Source organism: Nuphar pumila, chromosome 7, assembly GCF_984573655.1.
Source record: "Nuphar pumila chromosome 7, dmNupPumi1.hap1.1, whole genome shotgun sequence".
Classification (NCBI taxonomy): Eukaryota; Viridiplantae; Streptophyta; class Magnoliopsida; order Nymphaeales; family Nymphaeaceae; genus Nuphar; species Nuphar pumila.
In genome coordinates this window covers 17916776-17944530 of record NC_143255.1, presented here as the reverse complement: position 1 = coordinate 17944530, position 27755 = coordinate 17916776, and the positions used below count along the sequence as shown (strand labels likewise).

Below are 27755 nucleotides of genomic sequence, written 5' to 3'. Positions count from 1 at the left end.
AACTTGTGGGGCCTATGGTTTGAATTGGACAAGCATCATTAAATGAGATGGGGTGGCATGCTTTTTTTGTGCAATCACATTGTACTTGATCCCATCTACTTCCAATATGGGACATAAATATGGGTTTGTAATATTTACAGTATAAGCATACAACACATCAAAACATGTCCTTTAATTAGTTTTTATGTGAACAACTTAAACGCTTCATATTTGCATTAACTAATCTAGTAAAGAATTTATTTATAAGATTATTAACAAAGAATTAGTCTTCCAATCTCCACATGACTAATTATATCTCAAACTGTGTGCAGGCTTGTGGACAAGCATATCTTTGATCCAAATATCATCATTGGGTAAGTCTTCCATAAAGGCAGCATCATCGATACCACTCTCCTGCCTGCACTCCCCCCTTGCATACCCAACAATTGGAATCCTCTGTTGCTTCCCTTTCTGTTTGCTCCCAAGTATCCTTCCTCTCATCCCATGGAGGAGCAGATGGGCAGCAGCATCTCTGTGAGGGGTAGACAGAGGGTACGTCGCCATCATCCACCGAATAATGAAAGTTTCTTCTCAATCCTTCTAGTTTCACCAAAGAAACATATGATTGATTAGTTCATAATCAACTGGAAATAGTTCATGCTTAAATTACATAACACACTTGATGTGTGCAGATTGTGTGCATGTGTGTGTGTGTGACATCACCTGCTAATCTTGGCTCCAATTGAAGGCAGAAACCCACCAAGAGATGGCCAAGATTTTTGCCTGCCAAATGAACCTATCAAGGACATTCATATTGCTACGGATTTCTGGTACCAATTCATGCGGAAGCATGAGTGGTGGCATGTACACAGCCTATTTGGCGGCAAAAAATAATATTGCAAAATTCATAATTGGTTGTGGAAATATGGGAGGATACATTGGTTGATGTCAACAAGCCTATATCTGATACACCAAATAACCAAAATAAAATAAAATAAATCATATTCTATTGGAGAATGAGAACAGGTTTCATAGCTGTACCTGTTAAATATATGTAGGCTAAAAACCTTGGAACCGTGATACTTATGGACATTGTTATTTTATTGACATCATTATCCAAATTTATCCAGCTCACGTTATTTAAGAAAGGGAAAGTATTTGCTACCCTCGAGGATAAGGACCTTCCTAGTTAGAACTTATAGAGAAATGCTTTGACCAAATCTGAACCCATGGATGTATTCAACATGGTCAAAATAGTAGGAACTAACCCTTAGATGGCGTTTTTTCAATGTAAAAGTATGGTTTTCTTTTTTTTAGTTGAAAATTATGTACATTGTAGGCCATTGATTTTTCAACCCATGAAAAATCTCACATACATGTCGAAAATAATAACCAAAGATTGGGTTTCTAGCTATTAACATACAGAACACATTAGAGAGAGAGAGAGTAGGTGCCTAGCAAAAGGAGCTTACTGAAAGGGTCTTTTTGCAAATCTGACCTAGCAGATGCGTTCGGCATAATTGATGTGTTAGCACACTACACTTTGATCAATTTTTTTATGGACAAATAAGAATTTTTCAGCTTGAATATTTATGAAAACTGTAGACTGCCAATTTTCAAGCCTCATAAAAACCTACCTACTGTCTGAATCAGACAATCCAAAAGTTCATTCCTATTAAAACTTAAGCATATGAAACACCTGTATTGTCAGATTTGAGAAAAACATTAAAAGAACTTTTCAAAAGCTCAATTCATATATATATATATATATATATATATATATATGTGAATTGGTTCCTTCTAAGCGTCTATAAAGTGTAGACAATATTGACTTTCAATATCCAAGCTATGTTTGACAAATCTAACCCAACATATAGGATGATTTATTTGCTAATAATTGATTGTTGGATCAAGCTTTTTTGAAGAAAAAATATGATTTTATGAGCTTTAAAAGTATAAAAATGTTAAGCTCTTGATTTTGAATCCTTATAAAAACATGTTGGTATGTCATAATCATATGATTCAAATTCTGATTCCTACTAAACACAAACTATGTATATCACATCTCTAAGGCTAGATTCGCAAAAAACTATAAAAAAATGAAAAATTTAGACTGTCTACGCCTTCTTATGTTAAGAGGAACAAATAATTAGGTCTCAATATTATATGGAGGTGATGCCCACGGAAAGAAAGGGATGGCTACTGTAAGGATTTTCTATGACGCATAGCAAAAAATGCATCCAGATCGATTAAGAGGACAGATAGAAGATCTCAGTTACGTACTTGCATCTGTGGAAGCTATCGTTACTTGCCGTGTTGAACCAGCACAGCGGCATACTGTAAGCCAGCACACAGTCATTAATACAAGCACAGCAATCATTCGTATAACTCCACGTCCGATTGTCTCGCTTGTGCTGCTTCTCCCAGCAGGTTCGGTCGAACTACAAGTCAAGATTAAAGAAAAAAATAAATTAAAGTGGGAGAATCAGTCAATACCTTTACAATATGATCTAGATGATACATAGAAACTTCCAAAAATATTTATCAGATATAAGGAAACCGTTCATATGGAGGTTACCCTTGCCGCACATCATTGTATATGCAAAGAGATTGATTAGGAATTTCTTTTTCAAAAAAAAAAAATGGAAAAATAGGAGTTTGGTTAGGAATTATGGACTCACGGGGGCTAAGATCCAATTCACCTAGATAGAGACTTATCAGGAAGAGGATTTAAATTTCTAGTCTTCTAAGAAGTCCTTCCATAGTTCTATGAGATGCCATTTCTTCTCTAACAAGCCATCTATAAACCAGCAATAGAAGTGGATACTATGGATCTGAAACTCATAACCTATATAGGATATCTCATTTAAGCAACGAAGTAACATTGACCAAAACTCAGAACCAATTACGACCTACCAACATTGTATAGATATGTTTAATTTATGTTCCAAGCTATGTCACAGGGACACGCCATTTTGGATTTGTGTCCCTGGTGACACGAGCAGACATGCTCGTTCACGCAGACTTGGACACTGACACATACTACATTATTTTAATATTTTAAATAATATATTATTATTATTATTTTATTTCAATAAAAGCCATTTTTTAATGTTAAAATATTCAAAAATAGTTTTAATTGATTAAGAAATTAAAAAAATCCATCTCCTCGTGTCCCATTTTTTAAAAAGTTTTTGAACGTTCGACCCCAATTGTTTTGGGATGAAGGCGTAGTAGTTGTTGTTGTTGTTGTTGAACGTTCGAGTTGAATCGGAACCCGTGTCCCCTAATCATTGTGACATATGTTCCAAGGGAGAAAAAACTTACCTGCTTGCACATCTGCTTTGCCAACGACAGGACTGCTCTTGGCAGGTGCACCACAACTGCGACAAGCTGCAATGCACATGTATCTGTCCATATAGGCTTCTCTCATTGTCTGAGAGCGAGTTACAGAAGTGCAACTCGCGGGAGCACCACAACTGTGAGGAGAGGCAGCTGAACTGGGCGTGGTACCCATTTGAGGTGCAGCCATGATGCACCTGCCAGCATGATGCCCTTCCATAATAAGATGCGTCGTCGCCGAACCTGCTTATTCCAGCTCTGTTATTCCCTTCTGTGCAAGCAGCAGCCGACACAGAGACGATGAACAAGGAGAGGAACGTGATACCACGTTTGATGACCCTTGCCATCGATCACAAAAGATATCGGGCGAGGTCAGAGAAAATGATAAACTCTGATACAGTTAAAATCAGAACACAAGGAAATAATGTTAATGTACTTTTTGAGCTTTCAAGAAGATGATATATATATATATATATATATATATTTTTTATCCATGAATTTCCTTCATCTTTCTTGTAAAATTCCTGGCTACTGCTGATTGTACACGTAGTAGTGACACCACGAGTCCTTGTATCTTCTTTGAATATATTTTCTTAATTAGCTTTAACAAAAACATCCATGCATGAATGTATCAATGGAGATGGTGTAATTAGCGGAAAAAATCTCATTATGAAATGCATTATGTATACTGAAATCCATCTCACTAAGTTTAATGAGTTTGTTAGATAATAATATCATATTAAAAAATAATATCGTATTCAGCCCCACAACAATGTTAAAGTCAACTGTATCGATAGCCAACAACCTTACTTGGTTAATAGGGCTTCAAGCTTGAATATTTTCAAATATGAGAAATTGCTCGGAACTCTTTATTTTCTTTCAGAAGAAGTAAAAGAAAGTGCAAAGAACTTGATCTGTAGTTTCATTGTACATCCTCGAGTTGCTTCTCACTTGTGCCAACCGCATACTGTGGAGTATTTGTTGCATTTATCTATTTTATATATATTTATCGCTGGTGCCAGGCTTATTATATAACATGAACTAGGTTTTTTAACGTGAAACAAGATGGGGCATGTTGAGACAAATGTTGGCAGCATCGTTGCGAATCGGTCTGAATTGGTCAATTCGTATCATATTGGTAAAAAATTGATTCACAAATAACCGGATTCAGGCCCCAAGGAGGTTGGCGTGTTGGGGTGAGGCCTTGCTGTTTTACAGGTGATCAAGGTTTGATTCCGATGGGTTGTTTCAAAATTGAAACTTCTCAGCAGTGATTGGTGGCACCGAAGCTTGGAGGTGCGTAGCAGTGGCGCTTTCTTAAAAAAGATAGTTGCCCTACAAGGGTTGAAACCAGGTGAAGAAGGGTTAAAGACAACCTCGCTTCTCAGATACAACCAAGTCTAAAGTTGTTCTAAAGTAAAATATTTATTTTTGTGTTTTCACATGTTATAATAGTGTTTTCATAAATTGCGTAATTTTTTAATTATAGTAGCCACTTGAAAGGACTCGCTAAAAGAAAGCAGGTCATTGCCAACGATAATTATCATTGGCAATAACTAATTTATGGTCGACAATAATATCAACCATGATAAATATCATCGCAGCAGGCACCAATTTTTCAAGGTCGTTTATATTACTATTTTTTATGACAATTATATATCATTATTTTTAATCTCGACGATAATTATGGTCACTATAAAACGGTCAGCTCTATGAGATCTTCAATAATATCATCCTTAAAGTGATGATAAATATTGTCTTCAATATTAATTAAATATGATGATAAATATCATCAACAATATTAATTAAATATGATGATAAATATCATTGATAATATTGATTAAAATCGATGATAAATATCGTCGATGATAGATTAAAAATGATGATAATTATCATCGTATTAATTTTGAAAAATCATATATATTGACATAGCCAACGAGAAATATCATCGGCTATGGTCTTTATAAAACCGATGACAAATTATCGTTGGCATAAGAAATATAGCCGACAATTTTTATCGTCGGCTATGTTAGTTTCAAGATTTTTAAAAAATAGAGATAGTTGACGATGAAAATTGTCAACTATGTTAGTTATACCAACGATAAATTATCGTCGACTATGTTAGTTTCAAAATAAATAAAAAATTGTATATAGCTAACGATAAAAATTACCGGATATATTAGTTTCAAAATAAAATAAAAAATTGTTGATAGCAAATGATAAAATCATCGTCTATATTTATTATACCAAAGACAAATTATCGGGCTATGTTAGTTTCAAAAAAAAAATGGACATAGCTGATGATAAAAGTCATCAGCTATATTAGTTTCACAATTAAAAAAAATGAATGATTTACTAAATAAATTTTGTAAAATAGAACCAACTAAGATGACACCAGGTCGGTCCAAGTCACGGCAAAAACGGCATGCTACCATGTAAATCAATACTCAAAGCCTACTGCACATGTTGGAGCCCAACACTAAAAATTAGGCCATAATAAAAGTGACTTTTTTAAAAATAATAATAATAAAAGTGATAGTTAACGATAATGACAATTTACGTCAACAATATGTGTGCCCAAAGCTGTATTTTTAGCAACAGGCACAATTTACATCAACAATATATCTTCCATTCTTTTGCAGATTCAACAATGTTAGCAGCAATATAGGCATAAATCCAAGTGTAATCAATTATAAAGACTGCTTATTTCTAGAACTGACCACGGACCTCTGGTTCTGAACAACTCAATACTAGCCACACACAGCAATTTAAAAGTTCAAGCACATAAAAGACAAATCATGCAATAGGTTCGCATATACTAGAAAAGTTTCTGCATAAACTCACCAAACCTATGCAATGCCATACAAAACCCATCCAATTATCAAAATAGCAAGATTAGTTGCAGAACCAGTGATTAAACCACCAAGAATATAAAAGGCAGCGGTTGTAATCCGTTACCTTTTTCCTTCCACACAAAAACGACAATGACTTGACTTATTGCATCTTATCCCATGACAATTTACTAATGAGACAACCACTCATATAGCAAAGTCATACCTAAAAAATCTGTTATAGGATAGAATATTGACTACTATAAATATCCTTGGTTTTAGATTATCTTGACAATGATAAATATTGCCGGATATATAATATTAATGATGATAATATCATCGACAATCAATGTATCAACGATGATAAATATCGCCGTTAATATATTTAAGTCAAACGATAATTATCATCAGTTTTAGATTAAACTAGTACAAAAATAATTGGCATACTAACAATGATAAATATTGTCAATGATACAATATTGACGACGATAATTATCATCAGTTTTAGATTAAATTACTTCACAAATAATCAGTATATTGACAACAATAAATATTGTCAGAGATATAGTATTGATGACGATAATTATCGTCTGTAATCAATATATTATGATTTTTTATGCTTGCATATTTACAAAAATTTTGAGCCATTTATTTTCAAGCCTTAAAAGATCCTTCTTATACGTAATCCAATTATCCAAGAGTTTGTTTCTATATATAAAACCATGCATCTAGATCATATATGTACGGTAAAATGTGACAATTAACCATACAGCAGATTTACTCAAGAGTTGAAATTCTCTAAATAAAAGTCATAATCATATGAATACAATTTCTTCAAAAAAAAAATCTTATATATGATTGTTAAAAGGTTTTAGGCTTGAGTACGTTCAAGTATGAGAACTCACCTAAAGCTTAACTTGTACTTCCCATTTCACATCATTGAGTATTTTCTTTATTTATTTATTTAGTTGGAGTAATTTTCAAATGCCTTACAAACCTTCATTTTTAGTATAAGGTTAATAACGGTGATTATATGAAGCCACAATTACCATGTTACCCCTATAAAAAATTGTGTCTACAAATTTTTCTTAAGCGCAATATAAATTTGTCCTTCTAACCTTAAGACATACCATATGTTCATTATTTTCAAGCGTTGGAGACTACTAGAGCAAAACATGGTTTTATTTGTCAATCAATTTTATTGACTAGATGAAACCAGGACCTGATTGAATAAAAGGATAATTGGAACTAAAATGGATTTTAGTTACTTTTGTAAAAGTAATTAAATTAGTAATTGGTGCATAAAATTAATCTTTGTCTTGACTTCTTAAGTGTAGATTAAGGCAGGCATGTCAGGAAATTGCAGTGCTTTGATGAGGTGCGGATCGGTTGTTTGTCAGTCATTTTTTAAAATTTTTGGCATTTTCTATAATAGGGGTGCAACACGCATCTCCTTAACAAGTAATAAAGATTAGTGGCATTTTGACTCCTTTTTAAGAATGTAGTCCTGATTTTGAAGGATTCACAAAGTGGGGGATTCTTCTTTCTAATAGTATCCTACATAAATTCACCACATGTAAAATAGTAAACATTTTTTTTTTTAGCTGAAAGGTGATTGATTGCTTCTTTGGTCTAAACTTTCCATTCGAATGAAGGTTTTGGCTAGTACAAATTCATTGGGAGTTCACTCATGTTTATTTGCTTAGCTCAAGCTAAAAGTTTGCGACACATTAATTTGAAAATTAAGAAAAGTTTGATGGATATTTTAGTTAGGACCAAGAATTTTGTGCTCATTTGGAAGTTACCCGTTTATTTATTTAGATTGATGAGGCTAACTGTGGATGAACCAAACTAGGTTTGTTGCCAAACAAGGTTGGGCCTATTAAAAAGGCCTTGTGTTAAATGTTTATGATAAACTGAATTTGTTATGACAGTTTTTTTTAAGCATTTCATTTTACTTCTAAAAAAAAGAGTTTTTTTAAGCAAACGTTCAATATGTGAAAAAATAGATTTTCAATTTATTATATATTGCTAAAGGGGGTATACCAATAAAATGCATATTTTGCGACACGGGAAAAAGTAGCTGGCAACTCAAATGCCCAAAATGACAACATTTTTTACCCCACAAAAAAATTAATGTTAAGTTACAATAAAAAGGTTATTATCTTGATAAAAAAAATGCCTCTGAATTTTCTTTATGAATTGGCTACAATTGGTTAACAAAATTTCATGCTTGAATATGCCCAAGAATGAGAACTTGTGTATAGTTTGATGTGTATTTTCATTCATTTGCATCGATACTTGAACCACTTCCCTTATTGCAATTATTTTAATTTGTATTTTTTTTTTGGCTTTATAACCTGAAGAAACCGCACCCAGCACAAATACCTGGTCGCGCTGGCTCAGCCTGCCATACTTACGGTCGTCGTGCCGGCAGCATAAAACCCGAGGCTAGGAGCCGGGCTTATGCATTTTAATTTGTATATATTTACTTTTTTTGTCAATGGTGTTGCTAGATAGATGAATGCCTAAGTTAGTTTTGGCGTGAAAGAATCATGGGCTTGTCAAGGATGGCCCTTGTGTTATGTTCCTCAATGCATAACAAATACCTATTATAAATTGAATTGGTTGTGACATTTAACCAAACAAATGTAAAGTAACAGAGTGAGAGGTATTCAATTGATCATGTATCATTGCCTTTTGGGTATAATCGAGGGAAAACATGTTATGTGGCAACTGATATGCATATTTGTTGTTTAATTTTGTTATCCTCAATATAACACAAAATTGCAACTCTTCTTCTTAAAAAATGAATTTGGCAGGCAACTTCATATCTGACCTGACAATACCTTTTATGTTCAAGAGTTGAAAAAATCTTTTAATTTGTTTGCATGCATGAAAGGAGATGGGTCTTTTCATTTGAGCCTTACTGCACCCAGATTTAGACTTTGGTCAATCTAGATTGAATTTTTATTTGATCTGGACTTGGACCACAGGTTTGTAAGTTGAAGCTAGGTGCAGGTAAACATCAACCCATCTTATTTTTACAATGTAAAATCAATGTTTCCAAAAGTACCATGTTACTGATTTGGGACATTATCTGACTAGGATCTGAATCCATATTTTCCAAATGCAACTATGGGTTTGAATTTGGATCTGTTGCACCAAGGGTCGGGTGACCGGGTCATGCTAAACAACATTTTCCCTTGCTATTTAAAGCGAGAGCTCTCTTCAATTTTCGCACGTCTAATTGATGCAAAAAAAAAAAACATTCTGTTTCTGATAACTATTGTCTCTAAATGATTATGGATCTGATTAAGTCAGCTCAGGCACTAGTGATTAATGTTACCTACACAATGTGCCCTTTATTATCTGGTTGGTCATATGAATCAAGGTTTCATAACTCATGAAACAATGCTGCACTGTACAAAACACAACCATAAAATCACATATGAAGCATGTATGTCTCTATGAGTTTCATAAGACATCATCAAACATCAACTATATCACAAAAACAATGCAAAATACTAAATATCTTGCAATTAAAAACATGTCACCAAACTCATACTTTCATATTACATAAATAAAAATATTATGGCAATAATTACACTCGATTTTCATTCATTACTTAAGTGCCCCCATTGTCATGCCAGATCATCTGATGTCATCTTTGTTGGAGTATGGAGCCTAATTTCTACCTTAATATAAATTCTTAATTTTTGTAGATCCAACTTCGTGATAAGTTGGTGAAAAGTTGTAGAGGAGCAGTGTTCACGAGGCAAAAAAAAAATGGAAGGTAGTTTTGTAATTTTACTCATAATAGAGTTTGTTTACTTTGACCTACTTAAGTAGAAAAATAGTAGAAATGCACTCTTAACAGAGCAAACCGCAAAATCCTTCTCCATGCCATCGATCTTTTTTGCAGCACCAAGATCCTTATGGTGCGTGGATACCCCTCTAAGGGTGCATGGATACCCTCTAATGAGTGAGTCGGCCTTCAAGAGATCTTTAAAGCATAAATTTTTTTTATGATTTGGCCCATTTTAAAGTGTATTGAAGGTGTATCATATGATACACCATGTATTGTATTGTATTGTATTTGTATCATGTATCGTATTGTATTTGTATCATACGATACATATAATACAAGTGTGTATCATCTCGTTATTTCTCATACCGACGATATGTACAACATTGATATGAATATTCATGTTAATTGCTTGCAAGTAGAAGATGTTAATTGACTCCCAAATGCATGAACAGATGTTCCAAATTGGCAAGCTTTGTTTGTTTCAATAGGAGAAACATTGGAATTCATGACACCTGTAATTCTTGGAGTTCAATGTTGTTGTGATCTACGAATTAATGTAATTAAGTGTCCAAAGTGTAGAGAAATTAAGATAATAAAAAATATGTGGAAGCAATATAGGATCTAACAAAGGCACAATCAAATCACAACACAAGGGTTTACGTGGTTCGGTCAACACGACCTACATCCACGGGGCACGGAGAGAATAATCCACTATAATGAAAGTAGAGAGTACAATGTAGAGAGTACAACGTCCAATAGCTTGCCCAAAGCTAAAGATAATAACAACAAAGAAATCACAAGAAGAAATGAATACAAGATTACCTCTCGGGTGCACAACCCGAGTCAAAGCCCACACCACAACCAACACCTCTCTCTGAGGATCAATGCGTGGTGACGAACCTTCTTCCTTCTATTTCTTCTTTCTACTCTCTCTCTCTTACTTCTTCTCTCTCTGCACACTGCACAAATCCACTCTTCCCTTCTCTCTTCAGCACACAGGCTATACACTCTTATTTATAGATGGCATAGAGTCTTCTAGATATGAACCTTCTAGAAGTGAGCCTTCTAGACTCATTCCAGAAACCGAAGGGGTTTTAACCCTTCAACTTCCTGCATTAATGAGAAGTGGGTGGCTATTCCACTTCCCCACACCATTAATTAGGAATAGGGTTAGACCCAACAATCTCCCCCTCCAGCCCAAGGGGATACTCCAAATTAACTAATCAACTGAAGTTCATGTCGGCCAATTACCGACATGTATTTTGTTTCTCCATCGGTAAGGCCTTTGTCATCATATCTGCACCATTATCATTTGTGGAGATCTTTGCAAGATGAAGCAAATTTTTCTCAAACACATCTCAGATCCAATGGTACCTGATATCTATATGCTTTGACTTTGAGTGAAAACTCGGATTCTTGGCGAGATGAATGGCACTCTGACTGTCGCAGTACACCAAGTACTTGTCTTGCTCAAAACCCAACTCCATCAAGAATCTTTTCATCCACAACATCTCTTTGTAAGCTTCTGTAAGAGCAATGTACTCTACCTTAGTAGTAGACAAAGCAATACACTTTTGCAATTTTGACTGCCATGACACAGCTCCCCCTGCAAAAGTGAGTACAAAACCAGATGTAGACTTCCTCGTATCAATATTTCCAGCCATATCTGCATCTGTGTAACCTGTCAAGATAGGTGATCCACCGCCAAAGCTTAAACAAACTTTGGAGCTCTCTTTGAGATATCTAAAGATCCACTTTACTGCTACCCAATGCTCTTTTCCTGGATTTGCAAGGAATCTACTAGCAGCACCTACTGCATATGTGATGTCTGGTCTCGTACATACCATCACGTACATCAAGCTTCCGACTGCTGAAGCATAAGGAACTTTCTTCATTTTCTCCTTCTCCTCGTCACTTGATGGACTCTGCGTCGAGTTCAACTTAAAGTGACCTGCAAAAGGAGAACCAACTGGCTTTGCATTATTCATACTAAACCTGTCCAACACCTTTTTGATGTATTTCTCCTGTGATAACCATATCTTCTTGGTTTTTCTATCACAAGAGATCTGCATGCCCAATATTTCCTTTGTTGGCCCCATGTCTTTCATTGCAAAGGTCTTACTCAGTTCCTTCTTAAGCCTGTCAATTGTAGACATATCTTTTCCAAGGATAAGCATATCATCAACATATAACAAGAGAATAATAAAATTCTCACTGAACCATTTTATGTAGACACAATGATCTGCAGCCGATCTATTGTATCCATTTTCAGTCATAAATGAATCAAATTTCTTATACCACTGTCTTGGAGCTTGCTTCAGCCCATACAAGCTCTTTTTCAACCTGCATACAAGATTTTCTTTACATTTGACTTTAAAGTCTCTTGGTTGCTCCATGTATATCTCCTCCTCCAAATCACCATGGAGGAAAGCAATCTTCACATCTAGCTGCTCAATCTCCAAGTCCAGGCTAGCAGCAATACTTAGAGCAACACGAATAGAAGACATTTTAACAACAGGAGAGAAAATCTCTTCAAAGTCAATACCTTGCTTTTGACCAAAGCCTTTCACAACCAATCTAGCTTTGTACTTTGGTTGAGAACATTATTCTTGAGTCTTCAACCTGAAAACCCACTTGTTCTTCAAGGCCTTTCTGCCTTCTGGTAGTTCCACCAAATCATAAGTATGGTTCTTCTGCAATACATCCATCTCACCGTGCATAGCTATTAGCCATTGCTCTTTCTGCTCACACTCTTGTACTTCCTGGTAACTCTCTGGTTCACCTGCATCAGTAAGCATCACATACTCATGTGGAGAATACCTTCTGGAAGGTTGTGACTCTCTGGAAGATCTTCTCAATTGAGGTTCTGGAAGAAGTTGTTCTCTAACTTCTTCCTGCTCAACATGGCCTGCAGGTAAATCAACATCCACCTCTGCATCATCTTCCTGCACTGTTTTTCCTTCTACTTGTGCCACTGGAGGAGTAACTGGATCTAAGTGGATAGATCCACCTGCAGAAGTCTGAATTGACACATCTTTCTTGATATTTTCAAGTGTCTGGTCTTCAAAGAATACCACGTCTTTGGATCTGAATACCTTCTGCTTCTCTGGATCCCATAGCCTGTAGCCGAATTCGGCATCACCATATCCCAGAAAAATGCATTGCCTCGTCTTATCATCAAGCTTGGACCTCTCCTCCTTGGGGATATGTGCAAATGCTCTGCATCCAAATACCCTCAGGTGCTTGTAAGACACATCATTTCCTGGCCATACCCTATCTGCAACATCATTTGCTAAGGCATGAGCAAGAGACAAGTTGATCACATCAACTGTTGTCCTTAAGGCCTCGCCCCAGAATTTCTTTGGCAGCTTGGACTGTGCAAGCATACACCTGATTCTTTCTGCAATTGTACGATTCATCCTTTCTGCAATTGCATTGTGTTGTGGGGTACCTGGAACTGTCAACTCATGGCGAATTCCATGAATTTTACAATATTCATGGAATGGACCTGTGTACTCGACACCATTATCTGACCTGATGCATTTCAGTTGTTTTCATGTTTCTCTCTCAACCATAGCACGAAATTGCTTGAATACATCAAGAACCTGACCCTTGGTTTTCAGAGAGTATGCCCAAACCTTCCTGGAGAAGCTATCTATAAAAGTAACAAAATAAAGTGCACCACTGAAAGTTTTCACATCAGTAAAACCATTAACAGTTTTTGTTCTCATAGGACCACAAACATCAGTATAAACTCGCTCCAGAATGTTAGATTTTATATGAAAGGCATTTCTAACAAAGGATACTCTATGTTGCTTACCAGCTAAGCAATGAACACACGGGTTTAGACGTGTACCTTTTAACTCTGGGAGTTGCTCCCTCTTAGCAAGAATCTGCAAGCCCTTCTCACTCATGTGGCCTAATCGATTGTGCCACAAATCAATAGAAGAGTCCTCAGTTGTATTCAACTGTCCCTTGCATACCTTGCCTTGCATCTTGTAAAGAGTACAACATCTCTTTCCTCTGGCCTGAACCAATGACCTGCTGCTGAGTTTCCACTGTCCTTGGCTAAAAACACTGCTTTTGCCCTCTTCATCAAGTTTTCCTACTGAAAGCAAATTTAACCTCAAGTCTGGAACATGTCTGACATCCTTGAGCACCAACATGTACCCAAGACTGGTCTGGAGATGAATATCTCCAATACCTATAATTTATGACGTTCCTGTGTTTCTCATTCGGACAACACCAAAATTACCGGTCCTGTATATACTGAAATATTCTCTCTGTGGTGTGGCATGGTACGAGGCTCCTGTGTCTATGGACCAATCTGTATCCTGACATACACAGATACATGGATCATTAGTAGTAGACAAAATCACAAGCTCACCTTCAACTGTGGTTGTGGTATCTTCTTTGGTTTCTGATGATTCTGTCTCTTTCCCTTTTTTCTGACTTTTCTTTGGCTCTTTGCACTGATTCTGGAAGTGCTCTTTCTTTCCACAATTGTAGCAAGTGATGTTCTTCCTTGACCTGGAATTGCTCTTATATCTGCGGTCATTTTTCCTGTCCTTTGACCGACCCTTGCCTTTGGATGAACTCACCATCAATCCTTCACCAGAATCCTCATTCGGTGATGGTCTTCTTCTAATTTCATTGGAAATGAGCGTACCTGTGACCTCTTCTATATCCAATGTTTCTTTTCCATAAATTATGGTTGTCACAAGATGCTCATAAGATGGTGACAATGAGGTTAGTAACAACAAAGCTTTATCATCATCTTTAAGTTTAACATTCAGACTAAACAGACCAACAATAATCTTATTAAACACACTAAGATGGTCAAGAATAGGAGTACCTTCCTTCATACGAAGACTATAAAGTTGTTTCTTGAGGTGTAACTTGTTGAACAAGTTCTTGGTCATGTAGAGGCTCTCTAGCCGCAGCCATAATCCTGATGTTGTTCTCTCTTCCATCATGTTACACATGACTTTATCTGATAGACACAATTTAATTACATCAGCAGCCCTCAAGTCAAGATCATCTCATTCATCATCGGTCATGCTTTCTGGCTTATTCGCCTTCCCGAAAAGAGCCTTGTGCAACCCTTGTTGTGCAAGTAGAGCTTTCACCCTTCTTTGCCATAAGGAAAAGTTTCCTTTGCCATCAAATCTCTCCACCTCAAACTTAGAGCTAACTGACTTAGAAGACATGATTTTCCACGAACCTGCTCTGATACCACTTGTAGAGAAATTAAGATAACAAAAAATATGTGGAAGCAATATAGGATCTAATAAAGGCACAATCAAATTACAACACAAGGGTTTACGTGGTTCGGCCAACACAACCTACATCCACGGGGCACGGAGAGAATAATTCACTATAATGAAAGTAGAGAGTACAACATCCAATAGCTTGCCCAAAGCTAAAGATAATAACAACAAAGAAATCACATGAACAAATGAATACAAGATTACCTCTCGGGTGCACAACCCGAGTCAAAGCCCACACCACAACCAACACCTCTCTCTGAGGATCAATGCGTGGTGACGAACCTTCTTTCTTTTTTTTTTTTTTCTACTCTCTCTCTTACTTCTTTTCTCTCTGCACACTGCACACAGTCACTCTTCCCTTCTCCCTTCAGCACACAGCCTCTACACCCCTATTTATAGATGGCATAGAGTCTTCTAGATATGAACATTCTAGAAGTGAGCCTTCTATACTCATTCCAGAAACTGAAGGGGTTTTAACCCTTCAACTTCCTGCATTAATGAGAAGTGGGTGGCTATTCAACTTCTCCACACCATTAATTAGGAATAGGGCTGGACCCAACACAAAGGAGCTTGACTTGAAGCAATATTAAGCCTTTGTGGAAGAAGAAAGTTTTAGCTTTCATGTGAATATTATTTTATTACAAATTGTTGAGCAATAAAGAGAAAATCAATTACTTGCTTTTGCGCAAGATATCAGAATATATCCTCTCAAGAAAAAAAAGAATCAGAATATATACATAATTCAACGGTATAACATCGTATGAATAGCAGCAGTTTTTTACTTCTATTGACAGAACCAGCAACAGTCTTCATCAGAATGGCTTTCATCTCCAGCATGTTCTCCCAAATTTCTTAAGCGTAGTGGTATTGTTGATAAACAGGTGTCATCCACAATCTCATCTGTGCTAACCAGTTTGCCTACAAGGAAGGAGCATATCAGTGACTAAAAGCCAAATTCATCCATACCCTTAGGCATTGTTTGCCAGAACTTGATCCCACCTGATCCAACCCCACCAGACTAAATCACTAGAATTAGGTGCAACGTGGTAGGGCCCAGATGGGTGCCTGTTCGTAACCAACTACAAGGACCTCTTGTTAGCACAGTAAATGGGTTGGGTCATGAGGAGCTGAGTTTGATTGGGTCAAGCAAGGACTGAAACAGGCCTTGTATGGTAAGATTCATACCATGATGGAGGAGTGAGTGATAACCAAATTGACCCAGTAGGCATCTCACACTCACTAGGTGGCTCTACTGGTTTTGTTGACATAGAGCTGGATCATGCTCAGCTCAGGGTCCAATAATTGCAACCATACTTTTAAAGAGCACCTAGAATTCAGATTAGCAGTATGCTTTAAAGTTGTAAACTATGATACCTCTTTAATTTGCAATCGTAATGCTTCGATGTCCAAGATGATCCACACCTATAGCAAAATTGGTAGCCACACCTAAAAGTAACAAAAAATTAATTAAAGGAGAAAAGCTACAAATCAGGAAAAATACCCAGTGATACCCTTGGAGATATCATGTGAAAGTGACAAAGTTAGTGGACTCTTCGTGACACTGATCATGTTTGCAACTCCAGCAGTAACATTGCTGTTGCAGCGTAAGTTTATGATTTTCGTAGAAAAAACCTTGGAGTACAAGAATTTGTTCATGATCCATGTGATATGAAATGTGTCATCATGGATAAAAAATGGCTGGCCAAGCTTTTGATCAGCTTGGTCTGACTCAAGGCCCATCAGAAACTGATTTACTCAGTCAAGCAACTTAGATGCCAAGGGGACAAACCTGCAGGTGATTTGAAGACAACCAGAGACCTTGTCGACATAGAACTTGCACCTTGGGCATCTCTGCCACTTTTCCTCATTGGCTAAATCTTTCATTAAAGCTTCATCTTTTTCACTCTTCCACTTCTTTAACTTTTGGAACTCACTGCAACTCATCCCAGCATGCCAACCTACCCTGCACTGTGCACAGAACAGCCTCCAACAGTTGGGGCACTCTGCTTCCCTTATCACCTCCTTGCCTTTGCTATCATCCCATAACAGAGCAGAGCAATTCTTGAAGGGGCAGTAGAACTTCTGCGACGGTAGGATCAACGACTCGCTGAGCATCATCGACCACTTCTCCAGTAGCTCATCGGTCAGGATCACACGACATGATTCCAGAGTGATCTCAGCCATGCATCCAGCCTCCATGCATCTCACTGATGTGGAATTCTCCCCTATCTTGATGGCTACATGCCTTGCAATGCACTCAGAGCAGAACTCATGTGCACATTGGTTGGTTCCGAATGATTGCCATAGTGGCTTATCCTCCATGCAAATGTTGCAGCAGAACTTTTTTGTGCCCACCTCTGAAACCATTGTATCTTCTGTGCTCACCCCTGTATATTTGTTATTGCAGTTGATTATCAACATCGCATTTAATTAGAGTGCCCGTGGAGTTTTACACTGCCAGCTGGATGGAGACCGTAGATATGGCAGGCTAAGACCAGCATGACCAGGTCTCCAATCCGGGATGCGGTTTCTCCATGTAATAAACAGGGAAAAAAATACCCCATTTTGTTAGAAACAAGAGTAACATATATTAAAGCACTTGTTGATATTTTTGCGTCAAAATATATATCTTTTTGGTAACAAATCATGAAATGATTAAGCAGTATATCATGGTCTGCATATAACTTTAGCAAAAGGGCCATTGTAGGGTAGAGAAGCTAAACATGTGCATAACTTTTTCGTAAATAGTATCACAAAAAATGATTTCATTTACATATATGCAAGGTTAACTTTGTTTTGATTTAAGGGAATCATTTAGTACGATACCTTAATAAGATTACTCTTTGCCTTGTTTATTATATCTTATATTAATTTTGGTAATTTAATGAGTAGAGAAATTAGTTCAATAAAAATCATATTGGTAATAAATGGATTCTTGTCCCTTGTCAGATTTATGACAACATTATGAACAGAAACAGAGGGTTACCGCTTACAAGGGATCTGTTTGTAGCACAGATGCAAGAAGACTCCTAAGAATATTATATGAAAAATGGAAGCATACCTGCATCAGTGCCTGGTAGAGTTACACCTCTTGTAGTTCGACAGTCATAAACCATAAGACAGAAAACGATTGCTATCAACATTAAGGCAATTGTGTCCTTTGTTACGGCACAAGCTTCATGCAGCTCGGATTGAATGCTGCTTAAAAAAAATTTAAAAATCCAATTTTGTCAGAGATACTCAACAAACTAGAAGTAACGAGAAACCAATTAAAATTTTGTGACATGATGAAGAGATCAGGGGATACTATGGTTGAGCACCATAAACTAAAGATTCCCTGAATTATGTCGAATTTTCTTCTGCTAGTGAGTAAAACAGAAGAAATTCTGGGGTCTGGTAGCACCAAAGCATATGTTTCATTATCTTGGAAATTTCACTTGGGACTTGGGAGTTGGTTAATGATCAATGTTCAAAGATCTAGGAGATGGTGTAATTTGGCTGAACACAAACAAATTTCTAGTCTCCCAAGAATGAATTATTCATAACAAAGCTAGTGACAAAACATGAGACACTAGTATGCAGTGGAAGGGGCCTTGGCCACTAGACGGGTGGTGAGGGTTTCAATCCCATGATCAACCCCCATCCTTCATGAAAAAAAAGCACTTCTCAAAAAAAAAAAAGCAGCAACTACCACCAATCTCAAAAATGAACAGCCCTCGTTATGTGACCAAACTTGGTGTTCAATCCTGCTGCATATAATATTTCGTATATGGGCGGTAATCGTTAATGATCATCAAGTCAACATAGAAATAACAAGTTTCTAATGCCAACCCCTGTTCTTACTTGCCTATGCACAAAGCCATGCATTTCCACCATTGAATTCTGGAACAGGCAACAGAGGCCTGATGAAGCGCTGAATTGGCCCATTCAATCCTTCTCTGATTTTCTTCTGAGGGGCAACTAATCTGCTCCTTTCCTGCAAATTGCGCTGTCCATGATCGGCGATCATGCAACGGCAATTGAGACATGTTCCAGCGATCAGTATAGCAGAATCCCTCTCTAGTCTCTAGCAAAGAATCGAGTGCTATAAAGTATGTTGGGAACATGATAGCACTTCTTACCGCTGGCCTGTTGGATGATGCTTGTCTGATGAATTCCATCCTTGGAGCACCAACCAGAAACAGAGATGATGAAGAGGGAGAGGCTCAAGAAAACAAGTGTGACAGACCTTGCCATGCAGCCAAAAAGAGATTTCTATCTCAAGAGAAGAATGGCAAAGAAGAAAAAAAAAACAGATCTTCCCTGTTCTGACCAGCTATTTAAAGAGAAGTAGGGCGATCAGTTAACTGCTTGGATGTTGGCATGCCTTTTTTTATTACAGTTAATGCATTTCATATCCAAAAAAAACTAGTAACCCATTGAAACAAAAATTTCCCTGACGCTGAAGGCCAATTGATTGTGAATTGAGCAAGCCAAAATCAATACGTGTACCATAAACTTGACTCACCTCAAAACTTTATTAATCATGGTCAAGTTCCATAGGGTACATAATGAAGAAGGCTCGTTTGTTTCAGGACTTTTTCATGGGAAAATACCACGCTGACAGGAAAATCTGGACTGTTTTCACCTTTTTTTTTAACAAACCGCAAAAAAAATGAGAGAAAAAAGTCCACTCTCGCAGGCTTTCCCCCCCTTTTTACCAAAATTCATTCATTTCACACCTTCCCTCGTGAATGGGATCTTCATGAAAAAGCCATGTTTGTAGGATGTCCTTTCTCATAAAAAAGCCTTTCCTTCATGAGAACCAAAGAAAAGGGCCCATCCTTAACTAATACCTTATGATCTTTTAGATATATTTTAGGCTTGTCGTGTCTAACCAATTTTAAGAGTGTGTGCGTTGGTGGAGTTAAGAAAATTATTCATTGCTACATTTTACATGGAAAATTACAATACGGGCAAGAGTATAGTGGATTCAAATCCAAAATTTAAATGCTACCCAACAAGCCTGAACGTGATCTGAATCCAAACTAGATCCAATAAGACACATGTAAAAAGTGCAAAGGACTAAATTTCATCTGGATCCAGATATAGATTTGATGTAAGGTACTGATCCGACTGCAAATTTAAACCCGGAAAAAGGTTTGATCACGTATGTCTGAATCCAGTCTGAATTGTACATGTCATGGATGGTTCTGGTTTCCATGGTTATTTTGGAGCAGGAAAACGTTAATTGCAAAACACTACAAAACTTATTACCCCATTTACATAAGGCTGCCCAGACTTTTTCTTGTTACATTTGCCAAACACTACAAAAATTTGATCAGCTGTGATAAAGATGAAAAAATTCAGGCAGTAGAAGGTAATGATCGAAAAGTTCAGGGATATTTTGCAAACAGACAAGTTGGAATGCCCTTCGTAATTTACTTGAAAAGAAACAGCTCTCTACTGAAATCCCGTGTTTGGCAAGGCAATAAACAGTCTTGGATAGGACTTTTCTCCTTAGTGATTGTCCATTTGCTTGACAATTTCCAGGAATAAGAGTGATTTGTTTCGTCATGAAACCAATGATGATAGTCAATAAGAATAAGGAAAAAAGTCTTCTTGAAAAAGACTTATCTTGATGGCCAACTTCCTCGTCTATTTCATAGATAAAAGGAGGTACTAACTTGTCAAAGACGAAAAGAAACTAAACTCGGTTGGAAGCTATTTTGTATCATCAAGCAAACTTCTCAGGATCCTTCCTATCTTATGAAAAGACAACCAAGTGGAAGATTTTTTTTTTAATAATTTCGAACTTTTTTATAATAAATTCGCGCGACAGTTGCTTAGTATAGTGTGATATTAGTGATGCTTTAATGGGTTCTTTCTGGTTTTTTCTTTTTTCTTTTTTATTCATGTATTTTAATTATTTCGAATTTCAAATATGATAGATCCTTCCGATATTTTTTCGGAAAAACAAAATTCTCAATGATTTCTCTTGGCAAGAAATAGGGATGTCAACAGATCAGACATCCGATATCGGACTCAATTCTGAATCAGATTAGTTGGATTTAGTTAAGAAAACTGATTTCAATTAGTAATCATATTCTGATTCAGTTTAGAATTTCATGACCAAATCCGATAGATATTTTGATTTCAATGGGTATCCGAATCCGATTACACATATTTTTTTAGATTCAGTATTAGCTTTTTTAATCTGAATCCAAGTTTGATCAGCCAATAACTGAGTATTCGGATTTGGTATTGGATACATTCAACTAGAATCTGAACTGCTTACATCACAGGAAGAAAGGTCATGATACCGTTATAGGCCCAAAAGATACCACATAAATACTCAGAAATACGTCCTGATATTGGAATTTGTGACTGCGATTAGGCCCAAAAGAGACCACATTTTGGATAATCCAAGTGAACGCATAGGAAATTTCAGGGAAGATTCTAAATTATTTCATTCCATATTAGCCTTTTATTACAACCATCCGGATCGCCTGAGTGGCATTGGGGCTAGAGAGAAGGTGCTGACCCCTTGGCACCAGGTTTGACTCTCAGTGGGTTAATTATCTTTTGATTTATTTAAGCACAGCCCACAACACCTGGTTATAAGGTAGGTCTGTTACTTTTTATGTTTGATGCACCATTCCCAGAATGATTTGGACGAAAATGTTGTTGAGAACTAGGGGTGGCAATGGGGGCGGGTTGGTGGGTCAGCATACCTCAATACGAACCCGACCCGTTTATTAAACGGGTCGGTTGTGGCAAACACGAACCCGACCCATTTATTAAACGGGTAACCCGACACGACGCGGTTAACCCATTTAATAAATGGGTTGGGTCGGGTAAACGGGTTGGCAGGTCGGGTACAAGTAAACGGCTAAACAGGTTGGCGGGTGGGTCGGGTCAGGTAAACGGGTTGGCAGGTCGGGTTCGGGAAAACGGATTGACTCGCTCGCCTAACCCGTTTAATAAACGGGTCAGGCAGGTTGACATACCCCTAATACGAACCCGACCCGTTTAATAAACGGGTTAGGCGAGTCGACCCGTTAACGATACGAACCCGTTTAAGCCAAACCCGAACCCGACTAAGAAGCGGGTTGGCGGGTCGTGTCAGATTACGTCGAACGCGGTGAACGGCGTTTAGTGCATCCGCCCACCGCGTTTTTATACGTTTGGTTTTTTCGTTCCACCCTCCCCCTGTTACTTGGAAGAGGGGAACGAAAGTCTCGACAGGCCCGCCCGCTACTCAAGCGACGTCGACCCAGATTTTTACGCCCTCAAGCTCGAGCTCGGCTCCTCCCAGTCCATCATCTCCGCTGCCTCCTCCTCCTCCATCGTCGACGAGTGGGCCGCCGAGGAGGTGGCAGGCTCGGTGACAGAGACTCCCCTCTCTCCGGTTCTCCGGCCTCCGGAGAGATCAAAGACACCCCTCTTGCTTCCTGCTGGAAAAATCTCGATTTGATCATTTCTCTGCGGAGGAGGGACCTCCTTCTTCAAAGGTATGGTTGCGAATGTCTGGGGAGTTTCTCTCATCTTTTTCCCCTGATTTTTTTGGATATTTATTTGAAACTTCATGTTAGAGATTGTGATTATCTTTCATTTCTTTCTCTGGGATTATTCGGCAAGTAGAAAAATCGAAATAACATTTGAGTTCGCATTTCATGATTTTTTTTGTAATCTTTGGATGATGCCTGAGAGTCTTGAATTAAGCAGTCAGTGTTGCTTACTAGCCGTATGATTGTTAACCAACATCACATAGTGTGAAGTATCCTATACCATACCCAGTATTTGGAAAGCTGGACGCTAGCATCTATGATCATTTTGTTGCATATTTTGGGGTTTCAGGTTTTGGAAGATTTCTGCCCCATATTTCAAGTTCAAGATGCTATGAAATAAGCATAACATGTAGAATTCCTTTGGAAAGTTATGCCCACCTTCTATTTACAGGCTCATGATGTACCCAGTTTTCAAACATCTATTAATTGTTGATTTTATGAATTTAATCTTCACATTCTGGTATATTTATTTTCTTTGTTTGAAAGGAATAACAAGATTAGTTCATGCTTTTCAATTCTTGAATGTCCGCACGTTTAGCATACTATTATGCAAGTTTTGTTTGGAATCCAGGTTGATCTTCTGGGCGATGAAGTTGATTCTTTATTAAATCTTCTTGAGAAGTTATATTTTGCACTCGATCACTACTCTCTAAATTTAAAGTATTACCCTGGTGTAAGTGCTTTTCCCTCATCGCTGTGTTATATTTTGTAAAACTTCCAATCATTTTTGGAATGCCTCTTTTGTCTAAGGTGAAAAAGAAAAAATCAAGTTCGTTATTTAGGATTCCTGATTCATTCAAGTAGCATTCTTATGATAGATTTTGGAAATACCGAAGTTGGTTAAAAGAGAATTGAGTGGAGAAAAATCATCAAGCCAGTCTTCTTTAGTATGTCAACATGGTACATAATGATTGAGTTACCGTTTTTCTCAGAAGTTGTGTTTTGATGCTGAAAACACTAGTTTTAAAACTCTCCACATCCTTGGTATTGAATTTGTAGAATTGATCTCACAGAGATGAATGCATCATCAGATGAGGGCACTTCCGATCCTGGATCCAATTTTGGTGGAAGGCCATGCATTTCAGACAATCAGGATTATTGATTTGCCATGTTAGCATCTAGAGGTTGTTTTGCTTGTTGGTGTGTCGGCAGAGAATCAGGCTTGCAAACTTAGCATCTAAGTTGTTCCTTATCCTGTCAGCGTCCCATAAAATTTGGCTTGCCAGTTAGCATCTAGGAGAAGGGAGAAGGAACTCATCGCATGTGTGTGTAGAAGAAACGGGAAGCACCACACTGAAGTTGCGATGGTCAAGGCGTTTCTTGCATATGGTACCATAAGCAGTTTTTGCTGAATTATGATCTTTAGATGGCTAAGAAGTTCTGTTGGTTGGGGATTCAGCTTTGCTTGTTGGTATATATAGTCATCATGTTTTTCCACCATGGCCCTTGGATCTATTTTACTTTCTTTTTTTGGTCTCTTTATGTTGAAAAAGTGTACAACATTCAACATCAAATAGGAGATTTGGCATTTTTAGGTTAAAGAAAGAAAATGTAGTTATGAACAATAAAGTTATGTTATTTTTAGTGTATTCTTTTAGTTATTGTTTTGATTTTGGTTTCCCAGTTGCAGTGTATATACTGCTCTCACATTATTTTTTGAAAAGATTACAGTCTAATGGTTCTCATCCTATTAAAGTGTTATGTAAACAATGATTATCTGACCAGGGAATGAGAAGTTGATCCAGCATCTACGCTAGGAGATGCAGAAACAAAACTTGCATCAGCAAACAAATCAACTTCAGGCATATCATTGTTGCTTATACTAATGTTTTCAGTTGGCGTAGTTATATGTACATCAATGAGGTCATCAATTAGGCTTTTGCTGAATAGATCCTCATGGCTAGATTTTACAGTAGCTGTTCCTGACAGACACATCAAAAATATTATTAAAATATTAGCACAGCAAATCAGAAAGGTTCTCTAACACTACCTAAACAAAAAAAGCAGAGGCGATGAATGATGTCAAGGAAATCAGAATCATCTATGAGAAAACTTATCATTGTCCTTTGCTCGTTGAGACAGGGTTTACACAGCACTTGAGAATACAAAACAGTTACGGATTATGAATTTCATTATGGGTCCAATCAGGGTGAAAATTGTATTATAGATCAACAGATTTGAATTCTCAGATCCAAAAGCAAGATTCCTGTGATTTGGTCAGTCTCGGTGCCATAGTTACAAGCAATTTTTATCAAGTATTGTGTGCCAATGGATCACATCTGTCACAGGCAGCCAGGTGCTTACTGTAAAGTACCTAGTATACATATGGGTGTTTGTGGGAAAGTGCTTCTACTTCTTAGCGTAGATGGTGGATGTTAACACTGCTTCTGCTTCTTAAAGTACCTAGCATTTTTTATCAAGTGTTGTGTGCCAATGGATCCTAGTGTAGATGATGGATGCTAACATTGCTTCTGCTAAACACTACAGTGTTAAGCAAGTGCTTCTGCTCTTGCAAGCAAACACTACTGCTATTATGTGGGCTGTCAACACTTAAGGGGTGTTTGAATGTCACAGAATGGGGTACCATGGTACTCCCTTTCATGGATTTCACTGCCGTGGAAATGGAATCGAACCTTCTGTGGATTTCACTATTGCAAAAAATGCACGTTCCTTTGGTCATGACAATCAAGTGTTGAGCTGTTAGTTTGATCGGTATTTGGGTTACTTTATTTCTCTTAATTTTTTTCTTTAGTGCATTTAGCTTCAAGACTAACATCTTTACTGCAATTCAGCCACTAAATTACCACCAAGCGTACACTTGTTTTTCATGAAGCTCTGCAATCGTTCTTGGTGATGACAATATGATTCAGGTAAAGTATCCTCTTTATGTATCTACCTTATGTAGATTAACATTTGCCAAAAATTTTGAACAAATTTATACTTTTTCAATGAGCAGGGTGAGAGACTCAGTGTCAACAATATGAATGTGCCTGCAATGATCATGTCTGCTTCAGATGCATTAGCAAGTTATTTCACTCCTTACCAATCGAGGTGACTTGGAAATCGCGATACCAAGAGAGCTTAATGCTTGCTCATTTGTCTCAAATTTTAAAAGTATCTCATATGCACTTAGTTTAATCTACTGCAGCTTTTGTTTAGAGAGCTCATTGAACAATTCTAAGGTTAGAGGGAAGGTTCTGGTTTGTCGACATGCTTTCTGGAAATACAAAATTTACTTGTTCATTATCAATTGTTAAGATGTATCAAGCTTTTGATAGAGATATTTTTCATTTGACTGGTTTTCAGCTTCTCTGATAATTAATAAAACTTATCATTTCTAGCCTTCAGGGCAAAAATCCAATTTGAGATTCATATTCGAGGGAAAAATACATATTCAGAGCAAATATCTAATTCGAGATTCATATTCAAAACAAAAATTCATATTTATGGCAAAATTCTAATTCAAGATCCATATTCGGGGCAAAAATCTAATTTGAGATCTTTATTTAGAGCAAAAATCCATATTCGGGGCAAAAATCTCATTCAAGATCCATATTTGAGGCAAAAATTCAATTTTAAATTCATATTCAGGGCAAAAATTTATGATTTTAAATATAATTTCGTAATTGGATACATATTGGGGCAAAAAACCATAAAAAGCTTGTTAAAACGTAAAATGGTGAACAGATCGGGGGATCGGGTCATGCAATCTAAAACAAAGTAATTCAACCCATTATCTATGACTGTCCAATTTGTTGTCCGCACATTGTCAACAAACATTTGGAACATAGCATTTGAGTACGGTAATAACAATCATTGGACTTGGAATAGTTGTTAGTGAACCAACAGTTTCATTATTCTGTTCTGATCTTTTTGTTCATTTTGTCCAACCCTAGACAAGCCATCAAACATACCCTTAGATACTCTTCAAATTTTATAGCTCCAGTTTTGAATCCCATTTTCTTGAAATGTGCAAACCCAAACCTGAATCTGATTTTACTTGTTACTTGGGTGGGCCCGAGCCCTAGTTCCATGAATGTCACTATCCATTCCACTCTGTCGATAGGAAAGCTATAGGGATGTAAACAGTTGGGATTCCGGATGGATGAAACCAATACCAAATCTGACTAATTTGATTCGAATTTGGATGAAAAAAAGGCTAATACTGAAGCCAAAAAAAATATACAATCAGATAGGGATATCCATCATTAAATCCCCATCATGTGCTTTCCCAGAATCCATGTGTTTGGTGGTATGCCTACCTTGTTGAAACAATGGATGTCAATCTATTCATCAGGATTATGGAGTTGGCCTACAAAAAAAAAGGATAGCCATTTAACCTTTAAAACAAAATGCATTCATATTCAAGCATACAGTAAATAGTCCATTTTTGTGCTTAATGAACGGACATCAAATTTTGATCACACAAAGAGGTTGTCAGGCCAAACGCATCTGATTAGATCCTTTTGCAGGTAATTAGATCAAGGGTATGGAGCCAGATGTAGGGTCAGGCTCTGGTTGGATCCCCATGGTCCTGTTGGGTCTGCAATGAATCGGGGAAGCCAGGCCCAATTCAGCAAGGTCTGAATCTTTTCTGGGCTGAGGCCCAGGCCCAGGCCCAGGCCCAGGCCGAAGCTAGAGGGGCCCATTATATATGTAACCACGCTGGCTCAGTTTAAGATCCAACCCACAACAGAAGGCTGTTTAGAAAGCAATTAAAGAGAACAGATTGCATTCAGACTAAGAGAGTTGCTTTCAAAAGTTGTTACCTGATCCAATTGCAATGATAATGGATAGGAGACCACGTCGATCCACACTTGTAGCAAAAGTTGAAGCCACACCTGCAAGTGACATAAAATATAGTCGAAAAAACTATTAATTTTTTAGAGGAAAAAGAAATCAGTTTCACATTTGGTGAAACTGCGACCGGTCATGCCCTTTAGGTAGGGTTGTTAACGGGTCGGAATTGGCT

General features: G+C 37.3%; 1 protein-coding gene and 2 long non-coding RNA genes across 3 annotated transcripts; 1 reads left to right on the top strand and 2 right to left on the bottom strand.

The window, feature by feature from the left end:
• Positions 1-15928: 15928 nt before the first annotated feature.
• On the bottom strand, positions 15929-17137 carry LOC149831351 (uncharacterized). Its single transcript, XR_016433009.1, has 3 exons — positions 17023-17137; positions 16608-16679; positions 15929-16151 (listed from the first exon to the last, which is right to left on the bottom strand). It is a non-coding gene; the product is annotated as an uncharacterized LOC149831351 (long non-coding RNA).
• A 26-nt stretch (positions 17138-17163) lies between these two features.
• On the bottom strand, positions 17164-19469 carry LOC149831350 (E3 ubiquitin-protein ligase RSL1-like). The gene is made up of 3 exons (XM_090013001.1): positions 19355-19469; positions 17253-17620; positions 17164-17196 (listed from the first exon to the last, which is right to left on the bottom strand). The coding sequence occupies exons 1-3, from the start codon at positions 19467-19469 to the stop codon at positions 17164-17166; spliced, it is 516 nt and encodes a 171-aa protein (XP_089869127.1).
• A 2973-nt stretch (positions 19470-22442) lies between these two features.
• LOC149831349 (uncharacterized) lies at positions 22443-26178 on the top strand. The gene is made up of 3 exons (XR_016433008.1): positions 22443-22726; positions 25576-25653; positions 25740-26178. It is a non-coding gene; the product is annotated as an uncharacterized LOC149831349 (long non-coding RNA).
• Positions 26179-27755: the final 1577 nt, after the last annotated feature.

Coding starts and splice junctions, on each gene's coding strand:
- LOC149831350 (XM_090013001.1), bottom strand. CDS start 19,469: ATGGCAAGGTCTGTCACACTTGTTTTCTTGAGCCTCTCCCTCTTCATC. Junction 17,621..19,354: donor CATCATCCAACAGGCCAGCG/GTAAGAAGTGCT, acceptor ACAAATATACAG/GGGTGAGCACAGAAGATACA. Junction 17,197..17,252: donor ATGATAGCAAAGGCAAGGAG/GTGATAAGGGAA, acceptor TGCACAGTGCAG/GGTAGGTTGGCATGCTGGGA.